Source organism: Rhinoraja longicauda, chromosome 18, assembly GCF_053455715.1.
Source record: "Rhinoraja longicauda isolate Sanriku21f chromosome 18, sRhiLon1.1, whole genome shotgun sequence".
Lineage (NCBI taxonomy): Eukaryota > Metazoa > Chordata > Chondrichthyes > Rajiformes > Arhynchobatidae > Rhinoraja > Rhinoraja longicauda.
In genome coordinates, this window is record NC_135970.1 from 2,554,234 (window position 1) to 2,573,446 (window position 19,213).

General features: G+C 48.0%; 1 protein-coding gene across 2 annotated transcripts in view; it reads right to left on the minus strand.

The window, feature by feature from the left end:
* The window catches only part of LOC144602200 (ethanolamine kinase 1-like), a 276,197-nt gene extending 258,202 nt beyond the window's left edge, over positions 1–17,995 (minus strand). For both annotated transcript variants that reach the window (XM_078414971.1, XM_078414970.1), the window contains exon 1: positions 17,787–17,995. In XM_078414971.1, the coding sequence (XP_078271097.1) occupies positions 17,787–17,930 (144 nt within the window). In that variant the 5' untranslated portion in view covers positions 17,931–17,995. The remainder of the gene's footprint in view (positions 1–17,786) is intronic.
* Between the last annotated feature and the right edge of the window lie 1,218 nt (positions 17,996–19,213).

The following is a 19,213-nucleotide window of genomic DNA, read 5'->3' on the forward strand; positions in this document are numbered from 1 at the left end:
TCGGAGCTGGCAACAGCTAGACACTGCAGGAAGACACGAGGCTGAAAGAACAAGACAAAGGGCACCTGGTTCACAAGCGTTCTGCTCTGTCTTGGTCTTCTTAACTTGGTCGTGGATCCCGTGGCCACAGGTGCTGCAATTACCTCTTATCACACAGCGTCTAGCTGTGCTGGAGCCAGTTACATTGCCCTCCATAACGTTTGGGACAAAGACCCATCATTTATTTATTTGCCTCTGTACTCCACAATTTGAGATTTGTAATAGAAAAAAATCACATGTGGTTAAAGTGCACATTGTCAGATTTTACTAAAGGCCATTTTTATACATTTTGGTTTCACCATGTAGAAATTACAGCAGTGTTTATACATAGTCCCCTCCTTTCAGGGCACCATAATGTTCGGGACACAGCAATGTCATGTAAATGAAAGTAGTCATGTTTAGTATTTTGTTGCATATTCTTTGCATGCAATGACTGCTTGAGACCTGCGATTCATGGACTTCACCAGTTGCCGGGTGTCGTCTCTGGTGATGCTCTGCCACGCCTGTATTGCAGCCATCTTTAGTTTATGCTTGTTTTGGGGCCTAGTCCCCTTCAGTTTTCTCTTCAGCATATAAAAGGCATGCTGAACTGGGTTCAGATTGGGTGATTGACTTGGCCACTCAAGAATTGACCATTTTTTAGCTTTGAAAAACTCCTTTGTTGCTTTAGCAGTATGTTTGGGATCATTGTCTTGCTGTAGAATGAGCAGCCGGCCAATGAGTTTTGAGGCATTTGTTTGAACTTCAGCAGATAGGATGTGTCTATACAATTCAGAATTCATTACGCTACTACCATCAGCAGTTGTATCATCAATGAAGATAAGTGAGCCAGTACCTTCAGCAGCCATACATGCCCAGGCCATAACACCCCCACCACTGTGTTTCACAGATGAGGTGGTATGCTTTGGATCTTGAGCAGTTCCTTCTCTCCTCCATACTTTGCTCTTGCCATCACTCTGATATAAGTTAATCTTCGTCTCATCTGTCTACAAGACCTTTTTCCAGAACTGTGGTTGCTCTTTTAAGTACTTCTTGGCAAACTGTAACCTGGCCATCCTATTTTTGCGGCTAACCAGTGGTTTGCATCTTGCAGTGTAGCCTCTGTATTTCTGTTCATGAGGTCTTCTGCGGACAGTGGTCATTGACAAATCCACACCTGACTCCTGAAGAGTGTTTCTGATCTGTCGGACAGGTGTTTGGGGATTTTTCTTTATTATAGAGAGAATTCTTCTGTCATCAGCTGTGGAGGTCTTCCTTGGCCTGCCAGTCCCTTTGCGATTAGTAAGCTCACCAGTGCTCTCTTTCTTCTTAATGATGTTCCAAACAGTTGATTTTGGTAAGCCTAAGGGTTGGCTGATGTCTCTAACAGTTTAATTCTTGTTTCTCAGTCTCATAATGGCTTCTTTGACTTTCATTGGCACAACTTTGGTCCTCATGTTGATAAACAGCAATAAAAGTTTCCAAAGGTGATGGAAAGACTGGAGGAAAGACTAGGTGCTGAGAGCTCTCTTACACCTGCATTAAGGAGGCAATTAAACACACCTGAGCAATTACAAACACCTGTGAAGCCATGTGTCCCAAACATTATGGTGCCCTGAAATGGGGGGACTATGTATAAACACAGCTATAATTTCTACATGGTGAAACCAAAATGTATAAAAATGGCCTTAATTAAAATCTGACAATGTGCACTTTAACCATGTGATTTTTTTCTATCACAAATCTCAAATTGTGGATGACTCCCCTCCACCCCCCCCCCCCCCACCCCCCTCCCCTCCCCAATCTTTGCACATCCCTAATCCTGGACCTTCCACTCATCACTTTAATGTCATGTTTCATGTATCTTGTGTTTTATGACTGTTGGCAGACCAATTTCCCTCCTGGGTTTAATAAAGGTCTATTGTGTTGTATCGCAGGTCTTTGCCAGAATGGCTGAGTTCTGCACTCACTGTGAGTAGCCAGCGTTCGGCACACAACCTCCCACAGTCCCATCATGGACTGCTCCCAGCAGTCAGGTAGACATAGACCGGCTATCTACGCAACTAAACCGTCAGAGAGAGAAACACTGCCTGCTTTTATCTCAGATTCCCAACATCTGCTGTATTTTGCCTGCGGACTACCCTTTCCAGCAGGTCCTGTGGTGTAGACTCGATGGGCCCAACGGCCTGCGACTTATGAACTTATCACACGGCGCGAAACACACGCTGAGCAAGTCTCGGGAGGGTGGAAGGCTGAAAACGCAAGCTGTAAATTCTGTGTGGCACTAGCAAAGCATCCAAGAAGAAAGCCACTAACCCTCAATCACTTCCAGAATGGACACACCACTGCAACATGTCCTGAAGAGCATAAAACAGCCAGACGATACCTTCATTCTCTGTTCTTACCGATTCCTATCTTCTACAGGCTTCTAATACATAACTAAAGAGAAATGACGCTCAGCAGAACTGAAACGGCAGACATACCATTATTCCCCCTATTGTGTTCTGCATGAACGCTGCCAGTTTGTACCAGCGTTGTGTTCTCTTGCTGTTCATACTTCATTTATAGGACAGCTGAATGATTTCCTTGTAGAAAGATTTAGTGTGTTAGCTGGTTAGTATGTTCACTGACATGCTTGTCAGCTGATGACACTAACCCTCTCTCAACTGAGGATTACTCAACCCCAGCTCATAAATAAGTCAACCCACAACGTACGGCAGTTACTAGCTCCTCAACCTCCGTCTCTCTTTGCTGTTAGATGGAAAGAGGTACATTGCAGGAGTTCCTTAATCATCAACTTAGGAACAGCTGCCACTGGTTTACAAAGAAATGTACAAAGTGCTGGAGTAACTCAGCAGGTCAGGCAGCATCGCTGGAGGACACAGATAGCATATGTATGGAATTGTTAACTTCACTGAATATCAGTTGAATCCTGGTCTCAATGGGTTTTTTTGGTGCCACATGGGTAAGATTTACATCATATTTGGTTTCGAGACACAGCGCGGAAACAGGCCCTTCGGCCCACCAAGTCCGCGTCGACCAGCGATCCCCGCACACTAGCACTATCCTACACACTGGGGACAATTTACAATCTTTTCCGATGACAATTATCCTGCAGACCTGCACGTCGTTGGAGTGTGGGAGGGAAGCGGAGATCCCGGGGAAAACCCACGCAGGTCACGGGGAGAACGTACAAATCCCGTACAGACAGCGCCCGCAGTCGGGATCGAACCTGGATCTCTGGTGACGTAAGGCAGCAACTCTATCGCTGCACCTCTGTGCCACCCCAGAATTTTTTTTAAGTCATAATCCTTCTTCAGACTTAGAGAGTTGCGTTAGTGTGGCCTACAACATGTGGCAGAATGTCACAGAGTCACTGAGTAATTTCTTAAATTGTACCACATTGCAGGTGAATATAGCTGTCATTTTGCACACAAAGTTTCACAAACTGTAATAGAAACATAGAAAATAGGTGCAGGAGGAGGCCATTTGACTCTTCGAGCCAGCACCGCCATTCATTGTGATCATGGCTGATCATCCACAATCAATACCCCGTGCCTGCCTTCTCCCCATAACCCTTGATTCCACTAGCCCCTAGAGCTCTATCTAACTCTCTTTTAAATTCATCCAGTGAATTGGCCTCCACTGCCCTCTGTGGCAGAGAATTCCACAAATTCAGAACTCTCTGGGTGGAAACGTTTTTTCACATCTCAGTTTTAAATGGCCTCCCCTTTATTCTGAGACTGTGGCCCCTAGTTCTGGACTCCCCCAACTCCCCCAACATAATAACTCAATAATCTGGTGTGGAGATATTATGAGTTCTGCCTCCTGCGCTGACATTTCCGTTTCTAAAAGAGTGGCCATTCCTGGTATCAGCGCGGCAGTTGCTTAGTCTAAGCTTCATGACGTGCTCATTCCATGAGCATAAACTATCAAGCAATCTCATTTTAAACTTTAAATGAAGAGTACTCTAATTTTGTACTGCCGAATGTTTGCAATTTAAAGGCACAAAAAATATTTATTCACTGCGGTAAACTTCTGGCACCTAGTGGTGGCATCTGAGCATTACGGCACGTCCGCTAAACCAAACCACATCGCATTTTGACTCAGGACCTAATTGGGTCAACTCATCGACGTCCTCTAACGACACTGTCGAAGCCCACGGAGACAACAATCCTAATCATAACATCGCTTAAAGAGGAAACACATGGAACTGCAAATGCTGGAATCTGTGACCATTAGACCAAAAGACATAGGAGCAGGGTTAGGCCATTCAGCCCATCGAGTCCGCTCCACCATGCTATCATAGCTGGTCTATCTTTTCCTCTCAATCCCATTCTCCTGCATTCTCCCATTAAGCTTTGACACCTTTACTAATCAAGGACCTATCAATCTCTGCTTTAAAAATACCGAATGACTTGGCCTCCACAGACAATGAATTCCACAGATTCACCACCCTCTGATTAAAGAAACTGCTCCCCACATCTACATCGTAAATGCACGTCCTTTTATTCTGAGGCTGTGCCCTCTGGTCCTAGATTCCTCCACCACTTGAACCATGCTCTCCACATCCACTCCATCTCGGCCTTTCACTATTTGGTCATTTTTATTCTAAAATGTCGCCATTGACAGCAACTTTGGGTGAAATTCCCGGAATGACGGGACTGTCATATGTTGAAAGACTGGAGCGACTAGGCTTCTATACACTGGAATTTAGAAGGAGATTTTATCAAAACGTATAAGATTATTAAGGGGTTGGACACATTAGAGGCAGGAAACATGTTCCCAATGTTGGGGGAGTCCAGAACAAAGGGCCACAGTTTAAGAATAAGGGGTAGGCCATTTAGAACTGAGATGAGGAAAAACTTTTTCAGTCAGAGTTGTGAATCTGTGGAATTCTCTGCCTCAGAAGGCAGTGGAGGCCAATTCTCTGAATGCATTCAAGAGAGAGCTAGATAGAGCTCTTAAGGATAGTGGAGTCAGGGGGTATGGGGAGGAACGGGGTACTGATTGAGAATGATCAGCCATGATCACATTGAATGGCGGTGCTGGCTCGAAGGGCCGAATGGCCTACTCCTGCACCTATTGTCTATTGTCTATAAATACTCCAAGATTCTGCCTCAGCACCCCTTTGAGTAAGGGTATTTCAAACAGTCACAGGGTTCCAAGAAATAATAAATTGCTTCATCCTTGTCTTAATGAGTGATCTTAAAGTTTTGTTGGATGGAAGCGTTGCATTTGTTTTCAGGGAAAAATCCGCACAGTGCCTGTTTGCCAGTTGTGCTGCATGGAACTCCCATCAGATTCTTCCTTATGTTTCGTTTAGAGATACAGCGCAGAAACAGGCCCTTCGGCCCACCAGGAATGCGATCCCCGCACATTAACACTATCCTACACCCACTAGGGACAATTTTTACATTTACCCAGCCAATTAACCTACATACCTGTACGTCTTTGGAGTGTGGGAGGAAACCGAAGATCTTGGAGAAAACCCACGCAGGTCACGGGGAGAACGTACAAACTCCGTACAGGCAGCACCCGTAGTCGGGATGGAACCCGGGTCTCCGGCGCTGCATTCGCTGTAAGGCAGCAACTCTACCGCTGCGCCACCGTGACTGCCATTCTCCTGCCTTGTCCCGTCACCTCCAATCTCACCTTCTCCAGACACACTGGTGGAAACCATACAGTCATAAAGCACGGATGCAGGCCCTTCACCCAACTCGTCCTTACTGAGCAACACGCTACCTGCGACCTACACTGGACACATATAGAAACATAGAAAATTGGTGCAGGAGGAGGCCATTTGGTCCTCCGAGCCAGCACCGCCAATCAATATGATCATGGCTGATCATCCACAATCAGAAACTCCGTTCCTGCCCTCTTCCCATATCCCTTGATTCCATTAGCCCGAAGAGCTATATCTAATTCTTTCTTGAATACATCCAGTGAATTGGCCTCCACTGCCTTCTGTGGCAGAGAATTCCACAGATTCACAAATCTCTGGGTGAAGTTTTGCCTGCACTTATCCCCTATCTCTCTAAATCATTCCTATCCACTAATCTGTCCAAATGTCTTTTCAATGTTATTATGTCTGCCTCAACCACCTCCTCCGGCAGCTTATTCCACATACCCACCACCCTCTGTGTAAATGCTGCCCCTCAGCTTTCTATTAAAGTGTTCCCCTCTGACCTTAAAGTTAGAGGTTCTTGATTCCCCTAATCTGGTTCTTGATTCCTCTACTCTGGGCAAAAGTGTGGATTCACCCTATCAATTCCCCTCATGATTTTAGACACCTCTATGAGATCACCCCTTAGCCTTCCACGCTCCAAGGAATAAAGTCCTAGCCTGCCCAACCTCTACCTAAAGCTCAGGCCCTCGAAACCAGGCAACAGCTTCGTAAATCTTCTATGCACATCTTCCAACTTAATGACCTTCTTCATGTGTCAGGGTGACCTAAACTGAACACGATACTCCAGATGCGTGTATTCCACATCTTGTACAACTGTAACATATTGAAGAAAAAACTGTAGCACTATCTGGTTCTAGGATGTGGCCAGTATTGGCATGGCAAGGAACCAGTTTTTTAATGAGCTGGGCGGTATTAAAGTCAACCGCAGTGTGGGCTTGGAGTGGTGTGATGCCCAGATGATATACCATATGAACCAGTTGCATTTTCACAACAGTCTGGTAGCATTTCCAATCATTTTCTATTTATTGATTGATTGTAAGCTATGTTGGGACTTGTTTCGATTAGCATTCTCTAGGTTTGTTAGTCGAGTCCCATGAGTCAAGAATGTTTTATTGTCATATATTTGCCAAAATGGAATAACAGACATAGTACTCAAGAGACCAGAGATCCTCTTCGGATCGTTCACCTTGTTGTGGTGAAGAGGCTTGCGTGGCCCCATGATTCTGAGAGCGATGCCGTGGGAAGCACTAGCTTCTGGTAGGGCCACCCATGGGAGTAAGGTCGAGGATGAGGGTCCAGAATAAGAACGATCCAACCTACAAGACCTTAATGGACCAGGCGGACAAAGTTATCTTGAACTCAACGGCTGTGAAGGCAGATGAAGGCTGCAACAGATCTATCAGCTCCAATCATCTTGGTTCCCTTGCCATTGGAATGAGTTGATTGATTTGTGAAGGACCGTGTGCTTCTTGGAGTGCAACATCAAGTACACGTTAAACAAACACACGCACAGGCGTCTTCGTTCTGTGAAGGAATGTAGACCATCATCCTCCATCTCGAGGGATCGCCACCATGACTCAAGAATAACGTAATAAACACCCAATAAGTTCAACAAATAAGAAACCCCAATATAGTGCAAACCAAACAAAAGCACAAAGTCCCAATACACCCAAAACCGTTCACAGCTCAGAGTTTAGTTTGTGTATGTGGTGTTCAATGGTTGTTGGGAAGAAGCTGTTGCTGAACTTGGAAGTCATCCTTGCTAGACTCCTATAAGTTCCGCCCAATGGCAGGAGTGAACCGAGAGTGTTGGTGTGGGTCTTTGATGATGCTGGGTGCCTTTTGATGGTGGGGAGGTCAGTGCCCGTGATGGAGTGGGCAGTGTGTGGTGGATAGAGGGGTCAGTACCCATGATGGAGTGGGCAGTGTGTGGTGGGGAGGTCAATGCCCGTGATGGAGTGGGACGTGTGTGGTGGGGAGGGCAGTGCCCGTGATGGAGTGGGCAGTGTGTGGTGGGGAGAGGGGTCGGTGCCCGTGATGGAGTGGGCAGTGTGTGGTGGGGAGAGAGGTCAGTACCCATGATGGAGTGGGCAGTGTGTGGTGGGGAGGGGTCAGTACCCGTGATGGAGTGGGCAGTGTGTGGTGGGGAGGGCAGTGTGTGGTGGGGAGAGAGGTCAGTACCCATGATGGAGTGGGCAGTGTGTGGTGGGGAGGGCAGTGTGTGGTGGGGAGAGAGGTCAGTACCCATGATGGAGTGGGCAGTGTGTGGTGGGGAGGGCAGTGCCCGTGATGGAGCGTGCAGTGTGTGGTGGGGAGAGAGCTCAGTACCCATGATGGAGCGGGCAGTGTGTGGTGGGGAGGGCAGTGTGTGGTGGGGAGGTCAGTACCCATGATGGAGTGTGCAGTGTGTGGTGGGGAGGTCAGTACCCGTGATGGAGTGGGCAGTGTGTGGTGGGGAGGGCAGTGTGTGGTGGGGAGAGGGGTCGGTGCCCGTGATGGAGCGGGCAGTGTGTGGTGGGGAGAGGGGTTGGTACCCATGATGGAGCGGGCAGTGTGTGGTGGGGAGAGGGGTCAGTGCCCGTGATGGAGCGGGCAGTGTTCTCCATCTTCTTCATTACCGGGCGTTCACGTTGTCAATCCAGGCTGTGATACAACTAATCAACATGCTCTCTGTAGTAGACATGTAGATGTTCAAGAGAGTATTCGCTGACATGCTGAATCACCTCATTCTTCATGTTCATAAGGCATAGGATCAGCATTAGGCCATTCGGCCCATTGAGTCTACTCCGCCATTCGATCGTGGCTGATATATTTTTCCTTCCATTCTCCTGCCTTCTCCACTTAACCTTTGATGCCCTTACAAATCAAGAAGCTATCAATCTCTGCTTTAAAAATACCCGATGACTTGGCCTTCACCGACGTCTGTGGCAATGAATTCCACTGATTCACCACCTTCTGGCTGAAGAAATTCCTCCTCATTTCAATCCTAACAGTGCGTCCTTTTATTCTGAGGCTGTGCACTCTGGTCCTAGACTCTCCTACGAATGGAAGCATCCTCTTCACATCTACTCTGGGGCTTGCAGCATTTGGTAAAGTATTCCTCGAAGGAAGTATCACCATTCACAGCAACCCTTTTGCGATGTAAATCATGAATCAGACCCAATGTGATTAAGACATTCTGTTTGATCCTGATATCGGTAAAGCCTGTAATTTTTTTCCAGTTTAAATACAGTAAACCCTCGTTTAGGTAAGGTACTACCATTGCAAAAGTAGTAGAAGCAAACAAAGGCAGTTGCTGGTTAATACACAAAATAGACACAGAGTGCTGGAGTAACTCAGCGGGTCAGGCAGCATCTGTGGAGAACATGGATACGTGACATTTCACAGAGTGCTTGAGTAACTCAGCGGGTCAGGCAACATCTCTGGAGAACAGGGATAGATGTCGTTTCACAGAGTGCTGGAGTTACTCAGCGGGTCAGGCAGCATCTCAGGAGAACATGGGTAGTGACATTTTGGTTCAAGACCCTTCTTCGGACCCTCGGTCCAGAACTGGGCCTGGAATGCAGATGAGTTGATGGGTCGTGTCCTGCTGGCGGCCATGGGAGAGGCGAGGATTGGCGGGTCGTGGACCGTGGGTAGCTGGATCGGTGGAGGTGTTGGCAGGCATCACCTGGAAGCATCGGGGAAAGCCATGTGGGCTGTAACAGTGCGAGTTGGGGGTGTTATCGACAGGCATTGTCATCGATCATCCGTTATGATCTAATTCCCTTATAAAGAGGTCCATTAAAACTAGGGTTTACTCGACACCCTTCCTACAGCAGGGTGACCAAAACTGTAGATGGCACAGCCCATCCATTGCAGCACCTCTGAAAGGACATCCATCCTTGGTCACTTTGCTCTCCATTAGGTTTAAACCTTTCTCCCTCACACCAGAAGAGACAATTGTGAACAAGGCGGGTAACAATGACAGGAGCATCTGTGACCTCTGCAACGAGACATCTTTCACAATAGCAAGTGGGAATCTCAACAGCAAACAAATAACACAGGAGGAAGGGGAACTATGCAGTGATCCGAGGTGTAGTTTATGATGAATGTGTACACTTACACAATGACCATTCTATATAACCCTTAAATGTGTAAGTAGATGCATGGAGCCGTAGAGCCCTCTGGACCAATGAGTCTATACCAATCAAGATGGCTCATCTAAGCTTGTTTACCCACTGTTTGGCCCACATCCATCTGAACCTTTCATGTCCATGTACCCGTCCCAATGTTGTCCTAGTATCTGCCTCATCCACCTCCTCTGGCAGCTCGTTCCATAGACCCCTGTGTGAAGAAGCTGCCCCTCAGGTTACTATGAAATCCTTCCACTCTCATCTTAATCCTCTTTGTCCTCAAGGTTTGAAACCTAGTAATTTAATCACGGTGTAGAATAATGTCAATTCTGTTAACATACCTGACAAAGTAATTGCCTTAAACAAATACTGCACAGTGCAATGTCCAACGGCCTACAGAACAGGGGTGGCACAGTGACACAATGATAGAGTTGCTGCCTCACAGTGCCAGAGACCCGGGATTGATTCTAACTACAGGTGCTGTCTGTATGGAGTTTGTACGTTCTTTCTGTGGCCGTGAAGCTGTGGAGTTGTGTGGATGGAAGATGTGAGGATCATTTTCATTGTTTTGTTGTCTCCTATACCCATGAATAAAAATTGTCACATGGACTTTTATTATAAAAGTTTTTCATTCATTTAAGAAATGGAATGCTCGCTGTTCTCTGGTAAATCATCTCCACAAATACATTGCAGAAGCAAGGAACTGCAGATGCTGGTTTACAAAAGAAGACACAATGTGCTGGAGTAACTCAGCGGGTCAGGCAGCATCTGTAGAGATCATGGATCAGTGACGTTTCACAGAGTGCTGGAGTAACTCAGTGGGTCAGGCAGCATCTCTGGAGAACATGGATAGGTGACGTTTCGGGTCGAGACCCTTCGTCTAAATAAAAGACCAGGCCCAAAACATCACCTATCCATGTTCTCCAGAGATGCTGCATGACACGCTGAGTTACTCCGGCACTCTGTGAAACGTCACCTATCCATGTTCTCCACAGATGCTGCCTGACCTGCTGAGTTACTCCAGCACTCTGTGAAACGTCACCTATCCATGTTCTCCACAGATGCTGCCTGACCTGCTGAGTTACTTATACTTATACTCGCTGGAATTTAGAAGACTGAGGGGGGATCTTATTGAAACATATAAAATTCTTAACGGGTTGGAGAGGCTAGATGCGGGAAGATTGTTCCCGATGTTGGGGAAGTCCAGAACCAGGGGTCACAGCTTAAGGATAAGGGGGAAGTCTTTTAGGATCGAGATGAGAAAACATTTCTTTACACAGAGAGTGGTGAGTCTGTGGAATTCTCTGCCACAGAAGGTAGTTGAGGCCAGTTCATTGGCTATATTTAAGAGGGGGTTAGATGTGGCCCTTGTGGCTAAAGGGATCAGGGGGTATGGAGAGAAGGCAGGTACAGGTTACTGAGCTGGATGATCAGCCATGATCATATTGAATGGCGGTGCAGGCTCGAAGGGCCGAATGGCCTACTCCTGCACCTATTTTCTATGTTTCTATGTTTCTATGTTACTCTAGCATTTGTGTCTTATTCAATAAATACAATATTTAATCCATAAATTGAGTTTAGATTAGTTTAGTTTAGTTCAGCTTAGTTTAGTTTATCGACACGTCTACCAAGGCAGAGTGAAAAGCTTTTGTTGTTGCATGCTAAGGAGTCGGCAGTAAGACCACACATGATTACAATGTAGACGTTCACAGTGTGCAGATACAGGATAAAGGGAATAACATTTAGTGCAAGATAAAGACTGATTAAAGACAGTCTGATGATCTCCAGTGAGGTAGATGGAAGGTCAGGACACCTCTCTAGTTGTACCTAAGATGGTTCAATCACCTACCTAGAACGTGAAAGGAGATATGGGAATTTATTTATGCCACAGTGGTGCAGCGTAGAGTTTCTGCCTCACAGCGCCAGAGCCCCGGGTTCATATCCTGACTACGAGTGCTGTCTGTACAGTGTTTGTACGTTCTCCCGATGAATGCATGGGTCTTCTCTGGATGCTTCGTTTCTCTCCCACACTCCAAAGACGTACAGGTTTGTAGATTAATTGCCTTCAGTAAAATTGTAAATAGTCCCTAGTGTGTAGGATAGTGTAAGTGTGCGGGGATCGCTGGTCGGTGCAGATTCGGTGGGCCGAAGGGCCTGTTTATTCGTTGTATTTCGAAACTAAACTAAACTAAAGCCATCACTACCCCTCCCCCCTCCTTCCCCACCCTCCCACTGAGGGGGGATGGAGGATAATGTAGCCCCTCCCCCCCCCACGTGATCATGGGGACTATTCCCCCCCCCCCCCCCCCCCCCCGCCCCAACCTACTGACCTCAATAACCCTGGTTCAGGGACCAGTGCCAGTCCAAGAGTATGACCTCTGACCCCTGACCTGGTCCATAGGTCAGCGGGAGGGGAAAGGGGAGGGGGTGAGGGAAGAGTGGGATGGAGGGAGGGAGAAGGGAAGATGGAGACGGGGGGGGGGGGGGGGGGGGGAGAGAGGAGGGAGAGAAGGAGGGGAGATGGTGTGGGAAATGAGGGCGGAGGAGAGAGAGAGGAGACTTCAACAAACTTTATGTGAGCTTCTATCAGCGAATATTAGGCCAAGGATTCATTCCTTCCAAATGGGGGTGAATGATTGGAGCATGCAGATTAGAAATCCCTTTCAGTGAACTTGACCAGAGGGTACTGGGAAAGACAAAACTGATTTTTTTGCAAATTTCTTGTGACCCGTGTGCAGAGATTATCCAATCTGCATAGAGAAGATATAGCATATCATCAGAAAATGACAGAGTGCTGGAGTAACTGAGCGGGTCAGGCAGCATCTCTGGAGAACACGGATAGGTGACGTTTCACAGAGTGCTGGAGTAACTCAGCGGGTCAGGCAGCATCTCTGGAGAACATGGATAGGTGACGTTTCACAGAGTGCTGGAGTAACTCAGCGGGTCAGGCAGCATCTCTGGAGAACATGGATAGGTGACGTTTCAGGTCTGTAAAATGTCCCGACCCAAAACGTCACCATCTGTGTCCTCCACAGATTGTTCTTAACCCGCTGAGTTACTCCAGCACTTTGTGGCTAGTTTAGTTTTTAGTTTAGAGATACGGTGCGGAAACAGGCCCTTCGGCCCACCGAGTCCACACCGACCAGCGATCCCCACACGTGAACATTACCCCATACTCACTAGGGACAATTTACATATTTTATATCAAGCCAATTAACCTACAAACTTACTCGTCTTTGGAGAGTGGGAGGAAATGTAAATTATCTATACTGTGATCTTTTTTTTCTCTCTCGTTTATCATATTGTTTACAGTGTACTATGTTTACATATTCTGTTGTGCTGCTGCAAGTAAGAATTTCATTGTTCTGTCTGGGACACATGACAATAAAACACTCTTGACTCTTGAAATCGAAGATCTCGGAGCAAACCTCACGCAGGTCATGGTGAGAACGTACAAGCTCCGTACAGACAGCACCCGTAGTGGGGATTGAACCCGGGTCTCCGGCGCTGCAAGCGCTGTAAGGCAGCAACTCTACTGCTGCACACCGTGACGCCCTGTCCCACGCAAGATTCCAGCCTCTGCAGTTCCTTGTCTGTCTGTAAAGTGAGAACAGCACATCGCAACCTTTGTCCAGGGACAGAGCTAATTCTGCCAAGTTCACATTTATTCAGTCAACAACATTGTCTCTTTCCAAATATTTGCAGAGAAAAGCACATAGAATCTATTTGTCCATGGTTCACATTCAACACTGATTTTTCGGTGTTAATTCTAATCTACGCTTATATATTTCAACTCAATGGGTTGTCGGCAGCAGCTGGAAGGAATGCAATTATGTTCTTAATAAACATTAGACACAACACCAATTTGGGTCGGGACACTTTTTCATTCTGACCTGAAACATCGTCTGTCCCTCCTCCTTTCTCCCTCCCTCCATCACACTTTTCCCTTCTCCCTCCTTACTCCTCCCTCATTTCCCTCACCATATCCCCCCACCTTCTCCACCTGCCCTCTTTCTCCCCCCATCCTCCACAGATGCTGCCTGATCCACAATGTTCCTCCATCACTTTGTGCTGATGTGCAGGTCGAATCATAGAGTCGTACAGCAGGGAAACAGGCCCATCGGCCCATCTCGGCCATTCTAGTATCTGTCTCATTTACCTCCTCTGGCAGCACATTCCATACACCCTCTAAATGAAAAGGTTGCCCCTCAGGTTCCCATCAAATCTTCCCCTCTCATCTTAAACCCATGTCCCCTGGCTCTTGATTCCTCCACTCTGCTTAAAAGACAAAGTCTGAAGAAGGGTCTCCACACAAACCATCACCTATTCATTTCCTCCAGAGATGCTGTCTGACCCACTGAGTTACTCCAGCTTTTTGTGTCTATCTACTAAGGCATTCAGCCTGCCAATTCCCCTCTGGATCTTACACACATTCGAAAAATGGGATACAAAGTGCTGGAGTAACTCAGCAGGTCAGGCGACATCTCTGGAGGACAAAGGTAAGTGACGTTTCTGGTCAACCACAAATGCTGATGATAGAAACATAGAAACATAGAAAATAGGTGCAGGAGGAGACCATTTGGCCCTTCGAGCCAGCACCGCCATTCATTGTGATCATGGCTGATCATCCACAATCAGTAACCCGTGCCTGCCTTCTCCCCATATCCCTTGATTCCGCTAGCCCCTAGAGCTCTATCTAACTCTCTTTTAAATTCATCCAGTGAATTGGCCTCCACTGCCCTCTGTGGCAGAGAATTCCACAAATTCACAACTCTCTGGGAGGAAAAGTTTTTTCTCACCTCAGTTTTAAATGGCCTCCCCTTTATTCTTCGACTGTGGCCCCTGGTTCTGGACTTGCCCAACATTGGGAACATTTTTCCTGCATCTAGCTTGTCCAGTCCTTTTATAATTTTATATGTTTCTATAAGATCCCCTCTCATCCTTCTAAACTCCAGTGAATACAAGGCCAGTCTTTCCAATCTTTCCTCATATGACAGTCCCGCCATCCCAGGGATTAATCTCGTTTAATTAGTTTGTAAAATAATATCTTCTGAAGAACGGCCCCGACCCGAAACGTCACCTATCCATGTTCTCCAGAGATGCTGCCTGACCCACTGAGTTACTCCAGCACTCTGTGAAACGTCACCTATCCATGTTCTCCAGAGATGCTGCCTGACCCGCTGAGTTACTCCAGCACTCTGTGTCATTTTTTGATGATATACTGTATCTTCTATCTGCATATTGGATAATCCCTGCATACGGGTCACATGCAGGCATGTGAGACTGGATTTGGACATCATGTTCAGCACAGACTTTGTGGGCCGAAGGGCCTGTTCTTGTGTTGTGCTGTTCTGTCTTCGAGAAGAACTGTTGATGAAGTACTGTCTGAGTGTGATGGATTAACACAATGCGGTGATAAAACAGGACAAATGTGGAAGTATCCAGTACTTCGAGTCAATTTCCAGGGAACATTGCATAGAGGCAGTCAATGTTATTGTTGGGAAAAAATTGCTGCACTTAATAGATTTGCCAATATTCTGCATGATTACTTTTTTGGCTGCAATATATCATTTAAAGTTGACATTTAAAACAATCGAGCTAATTAGCAAAGTGCAGACTTCAATAGAAAGAATGAGGAATGGCCCTAGCTATATTTCAGAGTATACTAACACATGGGGAGTGGAGGTATATCATTGTGATGGATGGCATGCCAGCGATGAGACCTGAACCACCATGATATTGGCTCTTCAGTTTGAAGGTCAGAGTCATAGAGCTATCCAGCTGACAAACAGGCCCTTTGGCCCATTTGCCCATGCTGACCAAGAGGCCTAGATAGAGTCATAGAAACAGGCCCATCGGCCCAACTCATCCATGCTGACCTATACTCCCCATCTAAGCAAGTCCTGCCTGCTCACATTTGGACATATCCTTCTCAAAGTTCCCTATCTATGTACTTGTCCAAATGCCTTTTACATGTGCAGGAAAGAACTCCAGACGCTGGTTTAAATCGAAGGTGGACACAAAATGCTGGATGGGTCAGGCAGCATCTCGGGAGAGAAGGAATGGGTGACGTTTCGGGTCGAGACCCATCTTCAGCCTTTTACATGTACCTGCCCCAACTACCTCATCTGGCAGCTCATTCCATATACCCACCACCCTCTATTTGAATAGGTTGCCCCTCGGCCTTCTATTAAATCTTAGCTCTCTCACATTAAAGCGTTAAGTTCATAAGTTATAGAAGCAGAATTAGGCCAATCGGCCCATCGAGTCCAGTCCGCTAATCAAACATGGCTGATCTATCTTTCCCTCTCAACCCCATTCTCCTGCCTTCTCCCCACAACCCCTGACACCTGATCAACAATCTGTCAATCTCCACCTTAAAAATGACTTGGCCTCCACTGCTCTCTGTGGCAATGGATTCCACAGATTCACCACCCTCTAGTTCATGAGTCTGGTTTCCATTAAGAATAGTACAGTAAGATTGGTGAAATACTGATGGTGGATCAGTGCAGGGGTTAGAGCCAATGCAGCTTTGAGGGTTTGTTGACCAATAATATGTGTAGAGTGCTTGGGAAGGGGAATGCAAAGCTGCCCCACTATAATGAATCTATCTGAAGGGTCCCCACCTGACATGTTGCCCGACCATTCCCTCCACAGATGCTACCTGGTTCCGGTGTCCCGTGTTCACAGCCCCGAGACGAGATTGCAGGCAGATACAAGGAACAGACACTGGGGGCTAGTGGAATCAAGGGATATGGGGAGAAGGCAGGCACGGGTTACTGATTGTGGATGATCAGCCATGATCACAATGAATGGCAGTGCTGGCTCGAAGGGCCAAACGGCCTCCTCCTGCACCTATTCTCTATGTTTCTATGTTTCGATGTAACATTTCAGTTTGGGGCCATTCTTCAGACTGATTGTGGTGGGGAGTAGCGAACTGAAACGTTAAGCTAATCATGTCCTCCACAGATGCTGTCTGGCCTGCTGAGTTACTCCAGCACTGTGTGCAATGTGGACCAGCTAGACAACAACCGCCGGAGGAAGTCAGCGGGCTAGGCAGCATCTGTGGAAGGGAGGGGACCTTCTTGAGTCTCAAGATCTGGAGACACGTGGTCTGCCTGAACATTCCCTCCACAGATGCTGCCCGGCCCTGCCGAGCTGCTCCACCATCTGCCAAGTGTCTCCAGGTTGGAGAATGTCCCCTCCCGTCATAAGGGATTGCCCTGGACCCAGTGAGACTCTGACTTGCCCTGGACCCAGTGAGACTCTGACTTGCCGTGGATCCAGTGAGACTGACTTGCCCTGGATCCAGTGAGCCTCTGACTTGCCCTGGATCCAGTGAGCCTCTGACTTGCCCTGGACCCAGAGACTCTGACTTGCCCTGGATCCAGTGAGCCTGGGACTTGCCCTGGACCCAGTGTGACTCTGACTTGCCCTGGACCCAGTGAGACTCTGACTTGCCCTGGACCCAGTGTGACTGACTTGCCCTGGATCCAGTGAGACTGACTTGCCCTGGATCCAGTGAGCCTCTGACTTGCCCTGGACCCAGTGAGACTCTGACTTGCCCTGGATCCAGTGAGCCTGGGACTTGCCCTGGACCCAGTGTGACTCTGACTTGCCCTGGACCCAGTGAGACTGACTTGCCCTGGATCCAGTGAACCTCTGACTTGCTTTGAAACCAGTGAGCCTCTGACTTGCCCTGGATCCAGTGAGCCTGGGACTTGCCCTGGACCCAGTGAGACTGACTTGCCCTGGATCCAGTGAGCCTGGGACTTGCCCTGGACCCAGTGTGACTTTGACTTGCCCTGGATCCAGTGAGCCTGGGACTTGCCCTGGACCCAGTGAGACTGACTTGCCCTGGATCCAGTGAGCCTGGGACTTGCCCTGGACCCAGTGTGACTCAGACTTGCCCTGGATCCAGTGAGCCTGGGACTTGCCCTGGACCCAGTGAGCCTGTGACTTGCCTTGAGTTTGATGTCCGTGGGTTTCCACAGCGGCCGCACCTGCTGCAGCAAGGTCTCGATGTCCTTCCTCAGCTCCTTGGCGTCCACCAGCAGGTCCAGGTGCCTGGTTACAGGGATCAGGTGGTCTCCACCCCACCTCTCCATGGTGCTCACTGCCCGGAGCGGGAGCGGCTGAGTCCCTGTGTGTGTGTGTGTGTGTGTGTGTTGTGTGTGTTGTGCTGGTGACAACTGCTTCTGGCCATTGACCTGTGGTATGTGACAGCAGCCGGCATTTCTGAACTTCTATTCCAACAAGGGACATCCCAATGCGACCAGCACCCTCTCACTCCCGCGGTCGATCACACCCCAGCAGATTGCAGACACGGACAAGAGATAAATACAACCCGGCATATGAACAAACCCCCCACCCCCCTCCTCTCCCTCTCTCCCTCTCTCCCCTCTTTCTTTCCCTCTCCCTCCCTCTCTCTCTCCCTCTCTCTCTCCCTCTCTCTCTCCCTCTCTCTCTCCCTCTCTCTCTGTCCCTCTCTCCCTCCCTCTCTCTCCCTCTCTCTCTCTCTCTCTCTCTCTCTCTCTCTCTCCCTCTCTCTCCCTCTCTCTCCCTCTCCCTCCCCCTCTCTCTCCCCCTCTCTCTCCCTCTCCCCCCCTCCATCCCTCTCTCTCCCTCCCTTTCTCTCCCCCTCTCTCTCCCCCTCTCTCTCCCCCTCTCTCTCCCCCTCTTTCCCCTTCTCTCCCTCCCTCCCCATCCCTCCCCCATCCTAGTTCTCCTAGCTTGACTGTCCTGCTGATTAAATTTTACTTTCTATGCCCTGTTGTCAACTTGCCCTCGGTTAACAATGCCCTATTCCCCATTTTCCTCGACCCTCATCCCCTTTGAACTCTCGTTTTCACACCTTCCATATCTCGAGTCTCATTCTCAGTCTGAAGAAGGGTCTCGAACCAAAACGTCATCCATTCCTTCTCTCCAGGGATGCTGCCTGACCTGCTGAGTTACTCCGGCATTTTGCGTCTATCTTACGAAATAACACCTCTTGTGTGAAGAAGGGTCCCGACCCGAAACATCAGCCATCCTTTTACCCCAGAGATGCTGCCTGACCCGCTGAGTTACTCCAGCACTTTGTGTCTATCTTCGGTATAAACCAGCATCTGCAGTTCCTTCCTACACTGACCAGGCAACAGAAGATGTGGGATTCATGAGGAAGAGGGGGCTTTGGGGAGGGCAGAGGAGGTTTACCAGACTGATGTAGGAAGGAACTGCAGATGCTGGTTTACTGCGAAGATAGACACAAAATGCTGGAGTAACTCAGCGGGACATCTCAGCGGTGCACGTCGGCCTTATTAATTCTGCAAACAACTTGAAGTATCCATCCTGATTCCTTCCTCATTATCTTCTCACTTAAGGGCTTCACGTTAAAAAGGACCATTCACTA